General features: G+C 46.6%; 2 protein-coding genes across 3 annotated transcripts; one reads left to right on the forward strand and one right to left on the reverse strand.

The window, feature by feature from the left end:
- Window positions 1-1,011: 1,011 nt before the first annotated feature.
- ZNF771 (zinc finger protein 771) lies at window positions 1,012-9,092 on the forward strand. Of its 2 annotated transcripts, none has more exons than XM_036225304.1 (3): window positions 1,012-1,089; window positions 1,743-1,892; window positions 8,040-9,092. In XM_036225304.1, the coding sequence occupies exons 2-3, from the start codon at window positions 1,752-1,754 to the stop codon at window positions 8,850-8,852; spliced, it is 954 nt and encodes a 317-aa protein (XP_036081197.1). In that variant the 5' UTR covers window positions 1,012-1,089; window positions 1,743-1,751; the 3' UTR covers window positions 8,853-9,092. The 2 variants fall into 2 exon arrangements, with proteins under 2 accessions (XP_036081197.1, XP_016010581.1); XM_016155095.2 differs by lacking the exon at window positions 1,012-1,089 and adding an exon at window positions 1,282-1,384.
- Window positions 9,093-11,539: 2,447 nt separating this feature from the next.
- Window positions 11,540-14,616, reverse strand: DCTPP1 (dCTP pyrophosphatase 1). The gene is made up of 3 exons (XM_016155096.2): window positions 14,461-14,616; window positions 13,657-13,767; window positions 11,540-12,032 (listed from the first exon to the last, which is right to left on the reverse strand). The coding sequence occupies exons 1-3, from the start codon at window positions 14,559-14,561 to the stop codon at window positions 11,732-11,734; spliced, it is 513 nt and encodes a 170-aa protein (XP_016010582.2). The 5' UTR covers window positions 14,562-14,616; the 3' UTR covers window positions 11,540-11,731.
- Window positions 14,617-17,823: the final 3,207 nt, after the last annotated feature.

Below are 17,823 nucleotides of genomic sequence, written 5' to 3' on the forward strand. Positions count from 1 at the left end.
TTCTGAGAAATAATTTGGTGCAACAGAAAGAACATGAGCTTTGGAATCTACTTACCAGCTATGTGACTGAGCAAATTACTTAAGCTTGATAAGCTTTAGTTCTGTCGTTTGTCAAAGGGAGATAATTCTACTGATCCCCACAGAGCTGTTGTAAAGAGACAATGTAGGGGTTGTAAGCACTTACTGTTATTTCTCTTTTCTTTCATCATTTCTGATTCTTAGTTGCCTCATTAATAAACTAGGAACATTAGATATCTTTTTAGGTGGGAACATCCCAATTTTTAAGTGCTTAAAATTAAAATTTGTAAAGGATCTTTTTTTTTTTCCCTTTTCTGAAGCTATTTTTTAAATGTAAAAACACTGAGGGCCAAACAAGGTACTTCTGTGGATTTGGCCTGTAGGCTACCAATTTTCCACCTAGGCTACTGGTTGCCAGGGATGCTATGACAATGACCCTTACTGTAAAATTTACACAAATCACTTTACCTCCCTGAACTTCAATTAACTCATCCGTAAAATGGATCAACCTTTATGTAGCTCAAAAGAGATCAACTAACTTATAGACAACAGATGGTGGCTGATTACCATGGGGAAGACCAGGGTAGGGGAAAAGGGGGAAAGGGAGTCAAACACACCATGACCCTAGGAGACTAGACTTTGGGTGGTGAGCACACAATAAAGTACATAGATGTTATACTATAAAGTTGTACACCTGAAATTTATGTAATATTAACCAGTGTTACCCTAATAAATTTAATTTTAAAAGAGATCAGATGTGTAAAACGCTTAGCATAACGCTGGCACATAGTAGGCACACTACACAAGGCAGCGGTAGCTTGGAGGGCTGTTGATTTGGGAAATGTGTATTCAAGGAGCAAAATATCTCAGAGACCAAGAGACCTGAGAGGCGACGCCATGAAAGAAGTAAAAAAGACAGGAAAGAAGGAAAAAGAGGGAAGGGAAGAGGTGAGAAGGCAACAGGGTCCGCCTTCCAGGCGGGGCGCCAGCGAGAGGCCCAGGCCTGGGCGGGAGCGCACGCTTGGCCCTAGCAGAGACCTCCAAGCCCGCCACAGGAGACGAGCCTTGAAGGTAGGTCACAACCAGACCATGAAGACCTTAAAAGTCGAGGTAGGGCAGCCTGAGGTCCTGAGAGTTGGGGGACAGCAGAAGACGACCGCTTGGCGTTCTTCACCCTCCCGGGGTAGTTTGGGCCGGACGCCTGGGTCCTCTAGACACCTCCCCTTGGGGGCGGGGTTATCACATGTGTCCTGACCAATGAACGGGCGTTCCAGAGGCCCCGCCCCCCGGAGCCGCGGCCTCGCAGAGTGCCCGACCGCCCCGCTCCCCTGGCCTGGGGTTGCGCCAGCGCGGAATTTTGCGGCTGGTGAGTTCGCATCCCCAAGGGTCTCCGCCCGCATCCCACCTCCAGTCCGTGCCCTGGAACTCCGGGCCGCCGACCCAGGCGCCAGGGAGTGACTCAGCGCGGGGAGGGTAGCGACTCGCTGGAACTGGCGATTCGAACAGATCAGGGCCTTGAATGCCGGGATGAGTGGGGTGAACGAGTGTCTTCAGAGCTGGTCCTGGAGCAGTGTTGGGGCCTAGGGCCGAGCTGGCGTGGAGGGGAGCGGGTTAGACTCAGAGACCAGGGCAGGGCGAGAGAAGTCACGGCTGCGTTGCCTTGCCTGGGTCAGGGCCACGGTGGGGGGCGGGTCCTGAGCTTCTGACCCAGCTGCCCGCCCCAGGACACCAAGATGCCTGGCGAACAGCAGACAGAGGAGGAGGAGGAGGAGGAGATGCAAGAGGAGATGGTGCTGCTGGTGAAGAGTGAGGAGGATGAGGGTGAGAAGAAGTATGAGGTGGTGAAACTCAAGATCCCCATGGACAACAAGGAGGTACGTGTCTCACACCCTCGGGCCTGTTGCCCCTAACCTGGTGCAGGTCCAGGCTACCTCAGACAGAAGCCAAGGATCCTGCCCCTACTTTTTCCTGAATCTCAGACCTAGAATCACGAATTAGCCACCCATCTTTCTGCCCCACTGCCCAGGCTGCCATCAGATAAATGTCATGCCTACTGTGCCAGGCTTTGTGCTGGGAGCTAAAGAATAAATGGTATTCTTGGTTCCCCATGAAGCTTGATGTCTAGCAGGGTTACACTGCCAAGTAAGCATACAGCAACAGTCCTATGTGATGGGGGGCAGGGTGGAAGCCCAGAGCTAGGAACTTAATGCAGACTTAGGGGTGGGGGAGGGGTCAGATTGGGCAATCTCAACAGTAACAGCTGACTCTTGGTAGCATTTACTATTCTCCAGACACTGTTTTAAGCACCCAGTTTTATAAGGTAAGTAGTATTTTTTTTTTTCCATTGTATGGGTGAGGAAACAGGTCCAGGAAACTGGAGAGTTTGGTGACTGGCTCAAGGTCTCAAAGTTAGTAAAGGGATGGCTGTTCTGAGACCAGTGAGAGTGAGGGGTCATGTGGGTGACTACTCCATGCAGAAGGAATGGCTCAGAGGGAGTGAATGGGCACTGGGAGAAGTGAGGGCAGGTGGGTCAGTCATGCTGTAGCGTGGATAGAGTAGGGTGGTTGGCAGGCCAGGTCGGGCACTTGGGCTTTATCCTGAGGGTGATGAAGATTTAAAGAGAGGAGTTTTAAGAAGATCAAAATGAGTTAGATTTCCCCATTTGAGACCCTAACTGCCACCAAGCATAGTTCCACTTTCCAGAACCCTGGAGGTTCCCACCTCCAGCCAGTGCAGCCCTTAGTCCAGCTGACTCTACCAGGTTTCTGGGCCCAGGCTCTGATTTTTTCCTGCACAGGAGCCAGTTCTCAGGGAAAGAAAGTTCTGCTGCCCCCTAGTGGGTGTGGTGGGCCCTAGGGGGAGGGGGCTGGCTGCTTCGGCCTGTTCTTCCAGTTGAAATAACTAGTTCTGACTTTTTTAGGCCTCCTTGGTCCATCCTCCTAGCTTAGTCTGCCCTGTAGATCTGGCCTTGATCTCCCCCTTTGGCCTATAAGTTAAGAACTCAGACTCCAGAACTTAGGGTAGACTTCCACCTCCAACACATACCAGCTCTGTGACCTTGGGCAAGTTTCTGAACCTTTTTGTGCTTCAGTTTTCACATTTGTAAAAGGGAAAGCCTAACAGCACTTATTTCTTGGGGTTGTGAGGATTAAATGAGTTGATACATGTAAAGAGTTAGAACTTTATGGCATATAATAAACACTGTGTAAATATTTGCTGCTATTATTCATTCTTCTCCCTAAAGTTCAGGACATTGGTCTAGGTCATCCTTCTGGAGATTTTTAACTCTTTTTAATCAAAGGCCTTTCTGGGCTGAACCCTGGGGCTGAGAGTGAATGAGGAAACCAACATGGGAGCCTAAACAGGATTGAGGGCAAACAGCTCAAGGCAGTGGGGAAGGCTTCATGGAGAAGGCTTAGTGGGGATTTGGCAAATGGAGGAGGAAAAGAAACAGCAAAAGCGAAGGCTCAGAGGAGATGAGGCCAGAGAGTAGGTAGGGCCAGAGAGTTAAAGGTGCTGAAAGCCAGCATGGGAATTTGGACATACTGTGTGAGGTTATGTGGTGCCATCAGAAGCCTCAAATCAGAGGAGGGACATTGGATTTTCTGTTTAGAAGAGTCATTGGCTGTTGTGGAACAACCAGGTCATGTAAGGGTGCTAGCCTCCTCTAAGGTAGTGGCAGCAGTGGAGAAAAGACGGAAAGAAGGAGGATTTGAGAACCTTGATTGGATTGGCTGGAGCTAAGGATGGGAAGGGGAAGGAAGGGCATAGCTGGTCATAAAAGGTATGTAGGGCTAGATTCTAAATGGCATGTAGCTGCAAAAAGTATTGGATCAAATCTTAACTCTACCATTTACTCTGTTTGCCTTGGCTTTCTCATCTGTAAAATGAGATAATGAAAGTAAGATTCTTGAAAGACAGTCCGAGTATCATCTGGGTGACTAGATTTGAAGGAGGAGGGTAGAAATGAGGATTACACATATATGTCCCATAAACAGTACTGTGCTCACAAAATAGCTCATTAACTTGCTGTGTGGCCTGAGTCTCAGCTTCTATGAAATGGTGATCTCAACACCTTCCAGTGCTGATATTCTGCAGCTCATAGCTATCACCAGTCCAAAGGCCAGTCATTGTCTAGAACAAGCCTTAATTATACCACACTCAGAGACTGAAGCATTCTCTCACCATCTATCAAAATACAATCTCTTTAATGAATAGAAAGATTTTCTCAGAGGGCTCTATGCACATCCAATCCTATCTCTGTTGAAACCTTTGAGTGATTTTCATTTTTCCTCCGGATAAAATCTCAGGTCCTAAGCCTGGCATTCAAAGGTCTTCACCATCTGACCTCATGTCCTGGCTTCATCTCTAACTACCCAACACCCATCTCATGCCCCAGCTTCAAACACACCTGACCCTTACTCACCTCTAGGACTTTGCCCATGTGATCTTTCAGCCTCTAAAACCCCTTTCACCTTTCCCACCTGCTTTCTCCAGGTGTCGCTCTTCTCTCTTCTGGATCAAGTTTCTTAATTTTTAACATGCATACAGATCACCTGGGGATCTTGTTAAAGTGAACATTTTGTTTCAGTAGGTCTGGAGTGGGACTTGAGATGCTAACAAGTTTCCACTGATGCTGATGTGGCTGATTTGTGGACCACACTTCCTGTAGCAAGGAGCTAGAGGATAGGGATTATATTTTACCCTTTGTACCCAAAAGAGGATTCTGAGAAGAGTTCAGAGGAGGGAGACAAGCTGTGTAGGTGACCTCAAATTTGTGAGATGGAATTGCATCATGGCTAAGAGAACAGGTGTTTCAGACAATGACAGACTTTCAATTTAGATCTTGGTTCTACCATTGATAAGTTGTAAGGCCTTGAGTAGTCACTTTCTTTCTGAGTCTTATTTCCTTATTTATAAAATGGAGCTAATGATACTTAACCTACAGGATTGTGAGAATTTAAAATGAGGATGAAAAGCACTTAGCACAGTCCCTGGTACATAGCGAGTGCTCAATAAATATTAACTATTATTATAAATTAGAAAACTAATGGCTGAGGAGGAAACTGGGAAGTTTGCCCTGGTTAAAGAAAAAAGAAAAACACTTAAGCAGGAAGACAAAATCATTAACTTCAAATACTTGGATTATCACATTACTATTCTACATAGTACTTCTATAGTACCCTCTTGTTATAGTTCAAATACCATTCTAATTTTTAAATCTAATAGTCGTAGAATTTAAGACATGTAAGGGCCTTGGATGACTACCTAGTCTGGTATTTATCAAGCTTCAGGTACATTTATATCACTCACCTGCTGTGCATTTATTTAATGCTCTTCAGATAGATTCACATTGTTTTGTTAAATAAATCTACCTTCATCCAAATAATAATATTGATGAAATTGTGGGTTTCATGTGATCCATTGTTTTTCTAATATTTGTGAAAATAAATACATAATGATTGGGAGATAAAAGTGTGCCTATGTAACACTTGGAATCCTCTTGCATCTGTGATGTACATACCTTGAGTTCGGAAATTTTTTTATCTTACCTAGCCTACCTCACCTTCCTTGGTTCACTCAGGCCAGGGAAGGTAGTGACTTGCCTAGGGTCTTAATAAGCTAGACCTAGCCCCTCTTACCAAGATTTTTCCTGGGGCACCCAAAGCCCCTCCTGGAGCTGGAGTACCAAGAGTACTTATGTGAAGAATTTCTTTTTCATAAGTCAGTGAACCCAGCATAAGGAAATCTTCAAGTTGGTCAAAGTCATCTTAAAAAATAGCACCAAAGAAAAAAGGGCTAGAAAAATGTAGATATAATAAGAAAAGTTCTCTGCACAATGGCCAATATGTTGAAATAAACACAATAGATATCAAAAGCAAGGCAAGACAGGAAATTGTGAACTTGAATTCAGACTGTGCCAAACTGGCTATGAAGAGTTTCTTGATTTAAAGTATCAAGTTGTATTTTAACCTTAATCCCTCTTGGAGAGTGCCAGGGACTTGGAATCCAGCCTCTGTCACATCTTGGCTGTGCAAGTGCAGAAAAGCAGTGTAGCCTGTTGGTGAAGGATCCTGATTCTCACTGGCTATGTGAATTTAATCTCCCTGAGTCTTGATTTTCAGGGGGGTGACGGGAAGATTTAATACAATAATGTACAGAAAATAGCATTGTCAGAGCTTTACACTATAATATTGGCATCACTATTATCATTATATACACTGTTTAAACCAGTGTTCCCTTGGCTGGTCACTAATTTCCCAAACTGCCTTGTGTTCCAGTTTCTGAGTTGGTTACCAAAAAGTTACTGTCTTTTTACAAACCATCTCCAAGGCCTTGAAGTTGCCTTCCTTGCAATTTAAGAAAATAAAGGCCTTTCTGCTTACTAGCTGTCACTTACCCTTTCTTAACCTGTTTCCTTATCTATAAAATAAGAATGTGATAACTACTTTGTGGAGATGAATATGGGGAGAAGCTACCACTGTCTTGCTCTTAATATGTGCCAGGTATTTCATTTGATTATGAATTAATATACCTAATTGCTTGGCCCACAGTAGATACTCAACATCACTTTTGTTGGGATGAGCCTTCTCTTTTCTAAGAAGGGAGCAATGTGCCCTTAATATGCCTCTTCATTCTACCTTTAGTACAAAATGCTTATACAATGTTATTACTGTTAATACAAACTTTTCCCTTCACTCATTTCTTACAAAGCGTTTCTTTTATTTTTCTGATTTTATTTCTGGAAGCCTAGACCTCATGAAAACAGCTTATTTTCAGTTCAGGCCTCAGAATAGTATTTGGGTTTTACCCTTGTCATCTTCTTTAGTTTAGTAAATGATAGGTGCTTGATCTTAAAAGTTTATTAAAAAGCCTGGACTTGGTCCTGGTCTAGCTTCTAAGACACATTCCTCTTTTATCTGTTGATTCTCATTATGCTGTCCCAGGCTCTCTCTGCCCATTCCCTGGGTAATCTTACCCAGACTCAAGGCTTTAAAAACCATCTGTAGGCTGACAGCTTACCCATTAACATCTCTAGATTAGGCCTCTCTCCTGAGCCCTGAAAGTGTCAAGGAGGATTGGAGATGTGATCTGAAACAGATCTCACTCAACTTGCTCCTGCCACCATCTTCATCTTTGTAGATGGTAACACCTTTGCAGTTGCTAAACTCAGAATACTTGGAATAATTTTGACTCATTTCTTTACACGTTAAGTCTAACATTTATCAAATCTGTTATCTCAAATGGCAAAGTATATCCAGAAGCAGACCACTTTTCACCACCTTTACTTTCCACCTGTCACTTGGGTCTGATCTAATCTTCTCTTGCCAGAGGACTGCAGTACAGTAGCCTCCTCTTGGGGCTCCTGGTTTTGCCCTTTCCCTTCCAACTTAGCAACCTGATGGAGCCTTTTAAAATGAGTCTGATTTGGTCACTTATCTGCTCAAAACCATCTAACATCTCCTCTAATGGTTCCCATGCTTTTTATATTACAAAGCCCTAAGCTAAAAGATGTCCTTCAAGATCACCCCTTCATTTACTCTCCCCTCATGCATCCTGCCCTTGGCCCTTTTTCTTGCCATTCCTGGAATTCAACGGGTCTTGCTGTTTGTAGCCGGCTTTCTCATCTTTAGGTTTTTGCTCATGTAACATCAGTTAGGTTTCTTAACCTTATTTGTATTTGCAGCATCCCCTTGATCCCAGCACTCCTTATCCATTCTTCCTGAAAACTGAAATTTAAAAAATTTAATGCTAAATACCCAGTGCCTAGAGCAGAGTCTGGCACACTGTACGCCCTTAATAAATATTTATTGAATTAATAAAGAATAGAATGACACTGGGCATTGTGATATGTGCGTTAATGCAGTATCTCATTTAATGCGCACGGCCGGCCTATGAGGCAGGTATCCTTTTCCTGTTTTACACATGGGGAACTGAGAGGTTACAGCTTGAGGAGACCCAGGTCTCCGGCTCCCGGGCCTATGGGTCAGGGCTGACCTGTTCCCCCCTTTCCCCGCAGGTACCGAGCGAGCCGCCAGCGCCGCCTGCAGACCCGGCGCGCCCACACACGTGCCCGGACTGCGGACGCGCCTTTGCGCGCCGCTCCACGCTGGCCAAGCACGCGCGCACGCACACGGGTGAGAGGCCCTTTGCGTGCACCGAGTGCGGCCGGCGCTTCTCGCAGAAGTCGGCGCTGACCAAACACGGCCGCACGCACACCGGCGAGCGGCCCTACGAGTGCCCCGAGTGTGACAAGCGCTTCTCGGCTGCCTCAAACCTGCGGCAGCACCGGCGGCGCCACACTGGCGAGAAGCCGTACGCATGCGCGCACTGCGGCCGCCGATTCGCGCAGAGCTCCAACTACGCACAGCACCTGCGCGTGCACACGGGCGAGAAGCCGTACGCGTGCCCGGACTGCGGACGGGCCTTCGGCGGCAGTTCGTGCCTGGCGCGCCACCGACGCACGCACACGGGCGAGCGGCCGTACGCATGCGCCGACTGTGGCACGCGCTTCGCGCAGAGCTCGGCGCTGGCCAAGCACCGGCGCGTGCACACGGGCGAGAAACCGCACCGCTGCGCGGTATGCGGTCGGCGCTTCGGTCACCGCTCCAACCTGGCGGAGCATGCGCGCACGCACACGGGTGAGCGGCCCTACCCGTGCACCGAGTGTGGCCGGCGTTTCCGCCTAAGTTCACACTTCATCCGCCATCGTCGCGCGCACATGCGGCGCCGTCTCTATATTTGCGCTGGCTGTGGCCGGGACTTCAAGCTACCCTCTGGCGCCACGGCCACCACTGCCACCGAACGCTGCCCAGAGTGCGAGGGTAGCTGAGCTGCCGTTCTTGCTGTGGAGAGCTAGCATCCGCCTGGGGCGGGGCTCGCTATGGTACTGCATTAACCCGGACGACTCCTCCCCATCCCCGCCTCCCTTGTCTGGGATGGCAAGCCTGCTGCCCTGGACCCGGGAGACATGACAAAGCCCCTACCAGGGTCCCTGGATACCGTGCCCACTTTCCCCTCACTACAAACCCTCTGCTCGTGTTAGTGAATAAAATATTATATCCTCACCCCACCCATACCTGTGAATGAGGTGAGTGGGGAGAGGAGGAAAGTTGGGGTTTTCCACAGGCTTAGGTGACTTAAGTGAATTGTCGTGGAGACAGGTGGGGCTATAGGCTCAAAAGCGTTACTAGAACTGGGTTTGTGTGTGAGGTCATCCCACCTTCAGCCTTTGATTATGTCCTCATAACCACAGATCTGGAAGAGTCCATAAATATAGCACGTTTGTGATCAAACAGGCACTGCATTCTGCAGAGCTTTCTTGAGCAGCCACAAACGTCATGGAGCTGTGTAGTGAAGAGACAAGCAACCGTACAAACTATAGCACTATGTTGAAGGCTTTAAGTGGTTTATTACTGCTATTCATTTTCATCCTCGACAGCCCAAACTTAGGTGAATCTTATTCCCATTTCTGCAGATGAGTAAGTAGGCACTGACAACCACCAGTGAATTGGCAAAGCAAGGACAAGTAAGCAGTCCATTGTCATTGGAGCTATGACGGGGGGAGTTATTAGATCTTTCATGCAATCTTGGAGTTTTAGAGAGGTTCTTCTTGAGGTGATTAAGTTTAATCTGGTCTTCAAAGCTAAGAGAGATGGGGTTAGAGGAAGTACAGAGAGACCCTGAAATTGCATGTGACTTGATAGAGCTTGCAGACATCCCCTGGTGTGGAAAGTAGGGACAAAAATCAAGGAGGGTGGCAGGAGGTAAGATCACTAGGGACCTTAGAAGCCAGGAGAAAGGATATAAGGCAGTAAAGAAGCCTTGAGGGATAAGAAGGGAAGAATGGATCAGACATATTAAGGGGTTAGAATGGACCTGACGATGAGGGAAAGGAGAGATGGGGCTGACTTCATTTCTTCGATAACTAACTGCAGATAGTGTCACTGAGGTGGCACAGGTTGAGTAGTAAGTAGTACAGCTGAAGTTGCATGCAGTTTTTACACCCCAATCTGGACATGCTGAGTGTGAGATAAATGTGGAAGGGTCAGGGAGGTGATTGGAAGTAACAGCTTGGGATATCAGGTCTGGAGAGCATGACACCATGTCCAGAAGAAGGTACTCAAGAAGAACCTATGAAAGAACAGCCAGAGCTCAAGAAAACCAGAGGTGTCTTGTCTGGGAAATCTGAAGGAAAGTGTTTCAGAGGGATTGGTCAGCTCAATCAGATACTGCTCTGGTGTCCATTGTATTTGTAAGAGTTTGGGGAAAGTGGTGAGAACAGTTTCAGTGGAGCGGTTGGGGTGAAGCCAGCATTGAGTGGGTTAGGGTCTAAATGGGAGAATAAGGAAGCAGAGTAGATGGGTGTAGACAACATTTTTTGAGAGGGTTGGCTGTGAAAAGCATGAGGGAAGTAGCCAGAGCACATTTGTTGGTTTTGTCTATAGGGAGACTTGATTATGTTTTATGTGCTAGTGGGAGGGCTAATGGAAAGGAAGAGAGGTTGATTATATAGAAGGGAGAGGAGATAATTGATCAAGAGAGGGAATGAAATCAGACCAGTAAGATAAGGCTCCAGCTATCAGTGGTAGGGAGCAGTGTGGGTTTGGGAACAAAGCTGAAGCAGTTCCAATCTGGATTATTTTGCCTGAGAAGTAAGATCACTGGTTAAGAGGGAGTAAGGTCACTAAGAGGAATGAGGCCAGTAAAGGGCAATGCCTTATTTTATTGATGTGGAAACATGCTCAGAGAGGCAGCAAAAGTGATTTAAAGGTCTTTTTTACTGCGTTACCCCACCCTATGAGGGAGGCAGGCCACAGGTACCTCAGAAAAGGAAGTTATGTGCCTGAGGTCACACAATGGGGTAAGTCATATGCACCCAACAGTCTTTAGAGGGGTAATGAGAAACTGGCCTTGGGAGGGCAGCGGAGAAAACAAGGGGCCCAAGCCCAGTGAGTGGAAGCCCTGTTCTGCTCCACATTAGAGACCTGACTCCAGTTTGTGCTGGGGTCCTAAGGCTCAGTCCTGTCTTAACTGTTGACATTTCCTGCTTTGGGCATCTGAAAGTTTTGAGTTGAAGAGACAGGTTATAACTGCAAACTTACAAAGTACCTACTATGTGCCAGGCACTGTCCTAAGCACTGTACTTTGAAAATCTCACACTTTACAACCCTATCAGGTAGATACCATTATTTTCATTCTAGATGAGGAATCCAAAGTGAAGTCATTTGATGAACATCAGCTAGCTCTTAAGTATCAAAGACGGTGTTTAAATGCAGATAGCCTGGCTCCAAAATCTGGACTTAACACTATGTACAGCCTCTAATCTGTTAGAGGCCCTGAAGGGGAAAGAAACTTCCATGAGATCCAAAGGGAACCAAGTAGAAATGAGATCTCTACCCTGCAGGTGGGACGTACAATAGAGAAACAAGGGAGTTGGGCCCAGAGGTAACTCTGATGCTCTTCTCCAGCACCTGCTGAGACAGAGCCTCCCTGGCCACCCCAGGAAGAATCCAGAAGTTGCTAAATGAAACTTTTATTGAGAGAAAAATACCAAAAGGTTGTCTCCAAGGGTTCTTGAAACTCATACCTCAGGAAATGGGGTCCCCAGGCCAACGATCTGTTAGGAAAGGACTAAAATACGGTTCTGTGGCTAGGCCATCCTTTGATCCTCAGATGCCATGCTGAGTTAGAGGACCAAGCACCATATTTCTATGTTGAGGCTGGGCCTGTGGACTCACAGGCAAGGTCTGCAGTCCTTACAGCCTGGTCTTCAGAGGTGGCCTCATGGAGCAGGTCTGTATACTTGCGGGTAGAGCCACGAGACAGATGTGCTGGGTAGCGTCGCTGGTTGGTGTCCATCTTAGCGAGCACTGCTTGGGGCAGATCCACATGGCAGCGGGCTGCTAATGCAACCAGGTAGATGAGGACATCACTAAGCTCCTCCTGAAGAGCCGCCCGTTCCTTGGGGGGCCAGGCCTGGGGGCCAGGCTCCTCATCGGGCTTCCACTGACTGGGGGGGGGGCGGGGGGGGGGAAGAACACACAGATAGGCACACAAACACAGATGTTAGGATAAGCCCTTCACAGCACCCCAGATCTTGGAGCAATGAACTCCAACCACCTAGGAACATCCTCCAAGGACAACACAACCTATTTGGACCCTGAGGAGGATCAGGGTGGGGAAGAGACCCCTTCCTGAGCCAAACGGTGGCCAAGAGATCATTTCATTTGTCAAGAGCCAATTCTACTTCTCTCCAGCCTTAGCCACTGCCATCCCAGGCTAAATCTCAGACCTGGACCACTATGGAAGCCTGCTAACTCTTGCCCAGTACCATCTTTCAAAAGCTCAATTACGTTTTATCCCTCCCCTGCTAAAACTCCTCGGCTGTGTTTGGAATAAAATCTTAACTTTCAGCCATGCCCTCCAGGTCCTGCATGAGCTGACTCCTACCTCCTCCTAATGTCATTATCCACTGTTCTCCCTAATTCCCCATCTAAAAGTCACTCTGGCCTTTTCTGTCTTGCAAACAAGCCAAACTATCATGGGGCCTTTGCACTTACTGCTCCCTCTGCCTTGAATGTCTTCCCCCCCATTTCCCCCAGACCTTTTCCTCAGCTGCCTCCTTCCTATTCAGGTCTCAGCTCAGATTTCTCCTACTCAGAAAAGCCTTCTCCCTTTGTTATCTTCTTTCTCATCACCTTGTGTTATTTTCCTCATAGACTTTATCACAATTCCTGATCTTTTAAAATTAGTTTGCTTATTTATTATCAGTTTCCTTGCACTGTGAAGGTAGGAACCATGTCTATCTTATTGAAGGCCATACCTCTTGAGTCTAGAAGACCGAGCACACAGCTGATGCTCATAAATCTGTAATGAATAAATGGCTTGCCCCCACACACATCTCTTTGGCTCTCATTTCTCCATCCCCACAGTGACTTCCCTGGCTTAGGCTTCACTACCTTTTGCCTGATCTATACCACCCTCCTCACGGTCTCCCTGCTTTAATTCTTTTGGTGATTCCATCCACCCTGCACTATGCGATTTCTACCCCTCAGATCTGGTCGGGTCTTCTGTCCAAACTCTATCGCTTCCTAACTCCAATTTTATCTTTCTGGGTTAATATCCCACCCCTCTCCTCCACAACCATATCACTCATTCAGTAGATATCTACTGAATGTCTATTTGTGTGCCAGGCACTTGGAAATTACCAGAGAATAAAACAGATATAAACTCCTTGCTCTTCTTGGAGAAGCTTACACTGAAGGAATCTCAGGTTCTCCCTGAATTTAACCTGCTCTTTCCCATCTCACTACCTCTGCAGATGTAGTTCCTGCCTGGAATGCCATAGGCAGGTCTTCTATAAAATACCTTCTTTTCCACCCCGGAGGCAGAGGCAGAAGGAGGTTACTATTGCTTCTACTAAGACCTGGATCTGCCTTGCCGTTTTCACACCTTTCTCTACCATGAGACTGGGTGCCCCTAGAGGGCAGGGAAGGTGAGTCATCTCTGTATCCCCAGAACCAAGAACAGAGCATGGCTGTGAGGAAGGAAAATTGAATCCATGGCTATTTGATCAAATAAATCCTCCCTCCACTCCCCCACAGACCCTTCTAGGAAGCCTCTCATCTACTTACAAGAGCTCTGCCAGCTCCCCCACTTCCCCCACCAAGGCCAGGAGGAGGTTCCGAGGCTGGTGGAACTGGTCCCAGTCTCTTTCAGCAGCAAACTCAGCATGGAGGCAGCGGCTGAATAGGAGAAAGGGGTGGAAGCCCAGGGTTAGGGGATAGGGGAAGAAGCACAGGCAGATATCTCAGTGATATGTAAAGGGGGCATGGGTATCAGAGGGATTCTGCAACTAACTCCTTGGATGGCCTTAAACAAGTCTTGTCTTCTCTATGGGACTATAAAATAGGCATACCCCTACACAGACCCTAAACTCTTTGGAAATCTAACAATACCCTCTTTTCCATTACTCCATCTCCTGCTGCTGCTTCTGCAGTTTCCTCCACCTGGTAAAAATCCCTATCTCTGCATATCTAAATTCCATGATCTTACAGAGATCTTGCAGGTCCATGGGCACTTCCCCTAAGAAGCCTTCTTTCGTTTCCTGCAAGAAATAATGCCTCCCACCTCTCACTGCCTTTGCCTACGTCCTACCTCCCACTCCGGGAGGGCGGAGGTAGTAGCAGCATCTGACCTGGTACTTTCCCAGGGCTGGTTCTAATATTACTCATCGGGCATCTCCAATTTTCCCTGCCTCAGGTGTGTACTGCTAATCTCATTTTGCAGATGAAGTTGGAAGGCTCACCTGGGGTCAGCCAGAGGCTGGGACCCGAGCATAGCTGCTAGCCTTCTTTCTGACCACGTGAAGGTACCCTCTCCAACAAAGTGAGAAAAGGCGCGATTTCCCCAGTCCAGGTTGAGCAAGGATTGCTTACATGTCCTCAAGCGTGGGCTCCGGGCTGAAGCTGAAAGGGCCAACAGCATTAGTGCTCTCTCTCCCCGTGTTCTCAAGCTTCTCCCCTCCCTCCTCAGACATGTCGCCCACCACGCTGCAGTTCAGACTGCCCTGGAGAACCCTGCGCTCAGCTCGGAGCCCGCCTACAAAGCCCCTGGCCAATCACAGGTGAATTCGTTGCCTCACGGGGCGGAGCCTCAGGAAAACCAATGATTTATGCGGAGTTTGCTGGACTTAATTCATCTGAGCGAGCTTCAAGCGCGAGCTCTAAGGACTCTGCCCTCGAATTCTTCAGTCTTGGCTAAGCACCTTAAAGGTGTAGGAACCAGATTCGACCAGAGGAAGAGACAAAGGGCAGAGAGCGGGGATAGCGCAGGCGCGTCACTTCCCTTATGGGCGCCAGGTGGCGGCAAAGCGAAATGACCGGGCAGGGAAAGGAAGGGCGCTCCGTAGAGAACCCCAGTAAAAGAGGGTTTAAGCAAGAAAGGGGACTTTATTATGAGGATACAAGAATGTCTCCAGGATACAGGAATGAACTGGAACCAGGGTAGCTGTTTTAAGCATTTTCATATTTAATCCTTACAACAACTCATTTAATCCTCACAACAATCTTATGAGATGGGTAATATCATCATCATCATCATCACCATCATCTCCATTTCAGAGATGAGGAAACTGAGACATTGAGTAATGTCTCAGCTAGTGAAGTGGTAGCCAGGTTTCAAATCCGGGCAGTTTGGCCTCAGAATCTGTATTACTGTCCCCTACATTATATTACCTCAAATGGTGATAAGTACTATGAAAATAAATTTTAAATGTTACAGTATTTAAACATGAAAAATGGGGGCAACTTTAGAATGCATGGTCCAGGGAAGAGGTGGTAAGAATTGTTGGCTACCTAGACAACTGTCCTTTGCTTTCCTCTGTTTATGCAGAACAGTGACTTAATTATTCTGGGGCCACCTTCTCTAGCTGATTTTCATGTGGCCTCATTGCCCTTCCATTAAGGTTTATGGGTGAGTATGTGGCCTAGTTCTTGACAATGAGGAGTTAAAAGAAGTCTGTTGGAGACTTGGGAAAGGTTCTTAGTTGTTTGTTTTGTTTTGTTTTTAAGACACAGTATATATATAAAAAAAGACAGTGTGTCTTTGATGTTGGCATATGAGAATTGGATTGTGAAGAGAGCTAGCCCACAAACTGGAATTGGTAATAGCAAGATAGAAAGGACCTGGATTCTTGATGACATTATTGGGCCACGTATTTTTACAAGTTCCAAAAATGCCCTAATTTAGGATTCTGTTTATGTAAATTAATATATGTTGGTCAAGCCACTTTTATTGGGTTTCTGCTACTTATCTTTGAGAAAGTAACATTTAAGCTGAGCAAAAATCAAAGGGAACAGAGTTCTGGGTAGAGGAAATACCAATGCTTAAAACAAGAAAGGCTTACCATGTTCTAAAGACAAAAGAATTCTAGTGTGGCAGGAATGTAGTGACCAAGGGAGAGAGTGGTTAGATATGGTGTTGGAGAAGTAAACAGAGGCCAGTTCAGATCAATTAACCATGAATTTTATTTTATTTTTTATTTTATTTTGGATTTTAAGAACAATGGAAGCTCTTTAGAGAGTTTTAGGCAGGGGAGTCATATAATCATATTATGTATTTATGAGCCCTTTGGCTGCTGTGTTAAGAATGAATTGGAGGAAGGCCAAAGTAAGAAGCAAGGAGATAAGTTACTGCAGTTGTCCAGATAAGAGATAATTGTGGCTTGGGCCAAGCCGATGGTGGGTGAAGATGGAGAAAAGCAAACACATTGGGAACATTTTTTGGAGGTAGATCTATAGGTTTTGTTGGTTTTGAACTAGGGAGATGAGCGAAAGGGTAGAATCAAGTGTGGCTTACAGATATAAGTGTTGAGCAATTTGGTAGATTGATAATGAACCATGCTAGGACGAAGAAGATAAGGTGCAGGATTGAACACATGTGACTTCAGGAGTTTGGTTTAGGACAAAGCAAGTTGAAGATGCATGTCAAGTTGGCACATGGATTTATGAGCCTAAGCTTTAGAGGAGTTGGAGATTCAGATTTAGTAGTCTTAAAGTCATGGAATTGGAGAAGAATAACATACAAGAATATAAGTAGACATGACCATGATTTGGGGTACTCCAACATTTAGCAGTTCAGCAAAGGAGAAGAAGCAGGAAGAAAATTGGCAGGGTGTGCTGTCATGGAGGCTAAGAGATCAGAGTGGTCCAGAATGAGTCAACATCTGATTTTAATGCTGCAGAGCTACTGGGTAAGATAAGAGCACAGAATATGCTATTGGGTTAGGCAACATGGAAGTTGGATATGGGGAATGGGGAAAAAAAGGGTGGGTCCTGGGTAACTCTTGGGTTCAGAAACCCAAGTGAATGGATGGATAGTTTTGCCTTTTGCAGAAAAGAAGACACAGAAGACCGAAGAGTTGGGGTGAGAGGGAAGATAATGAATTTAGTTTGGGACACATGGAGTCTAATAGGGCCCTAGGACATCTAGATGATGTCCAGCAAGCAGGTGGACATACAGGCCTGAAATTCAGAGCATTCATTGAGCTGTCTTATGGATCTGGGAAGTGGAAGTTTCAGGAGTCAAGTACCTCCCCAGCACCTTCCTTGGTGTTTGCTAAGCTTTTCCAGACAAGAACCCAAACTTTTTTACTGACATATAAAACACATTTGGAGAGCAGTTTTTTCTGGAGGCCTCTGCATCTCAGATTTTTGAAGAGTTAGGGACCAGGACTTCTATAGCTCACAGGTCAGATGGTTGTTGGAGATTAACAGGAAGGAGGAGGCAGTCTCTCTGGGACTGCTTCTGTCCTCCTCCCAGGAGTTACCTGGATGGGCTCTAAGGCTCTTGTGAAGCATCCTACAGGGCCATCCAAGTTCTTTGCTCCACAGCATTATCTTCTGAAGACCAACCAAACCTAGCTCCAGCACAACACAGAGTTGGCGGGGGCAAGAGAGGCCCTCATGAGGGAAAGAAAACAGACCCGAGCATAAGACTGGCCCTATCATCTGGACTCCATAAACCAGGCTCTTTCTGAACCCTCACCCCCACATCCAGTCTGTTTTCTTCATTCTTCTCAGACACGTCTAGGCAACCTGACCTCCCTTTGGTCAGGGCCTCAGTGTGCTTGGTCTTACCTTTTGGTCCATATTGTGATTGGCTCTTTATAAGGCTATCCTCCTGCAGAGATTGGGTACCCTAATATTTTCAAATTAAAGGTGTTTCCCCAGTGCTGGCTAATAAATGTTTAATAGCAGGATGGACAGGCTGGGACAAGCAAACATGCTCATGCACATACA

This window comes from Rousettus aegyptiacus, unplaced genomic scaffold (assembly GCF_014176215.1).
Source record: "Rousettus aegyptiacus isolate mRouAeg1 unplaced genomic scaffold, mRouAeg1.p scaffold_m13_p_8, whole genome shotgun sequence".
NCBI lineage: Eukaryota > Metazoa > Chordata > Mammalia > Chiroptera > Pteropodidae > Rousettus > Rousettus aegyptiacus.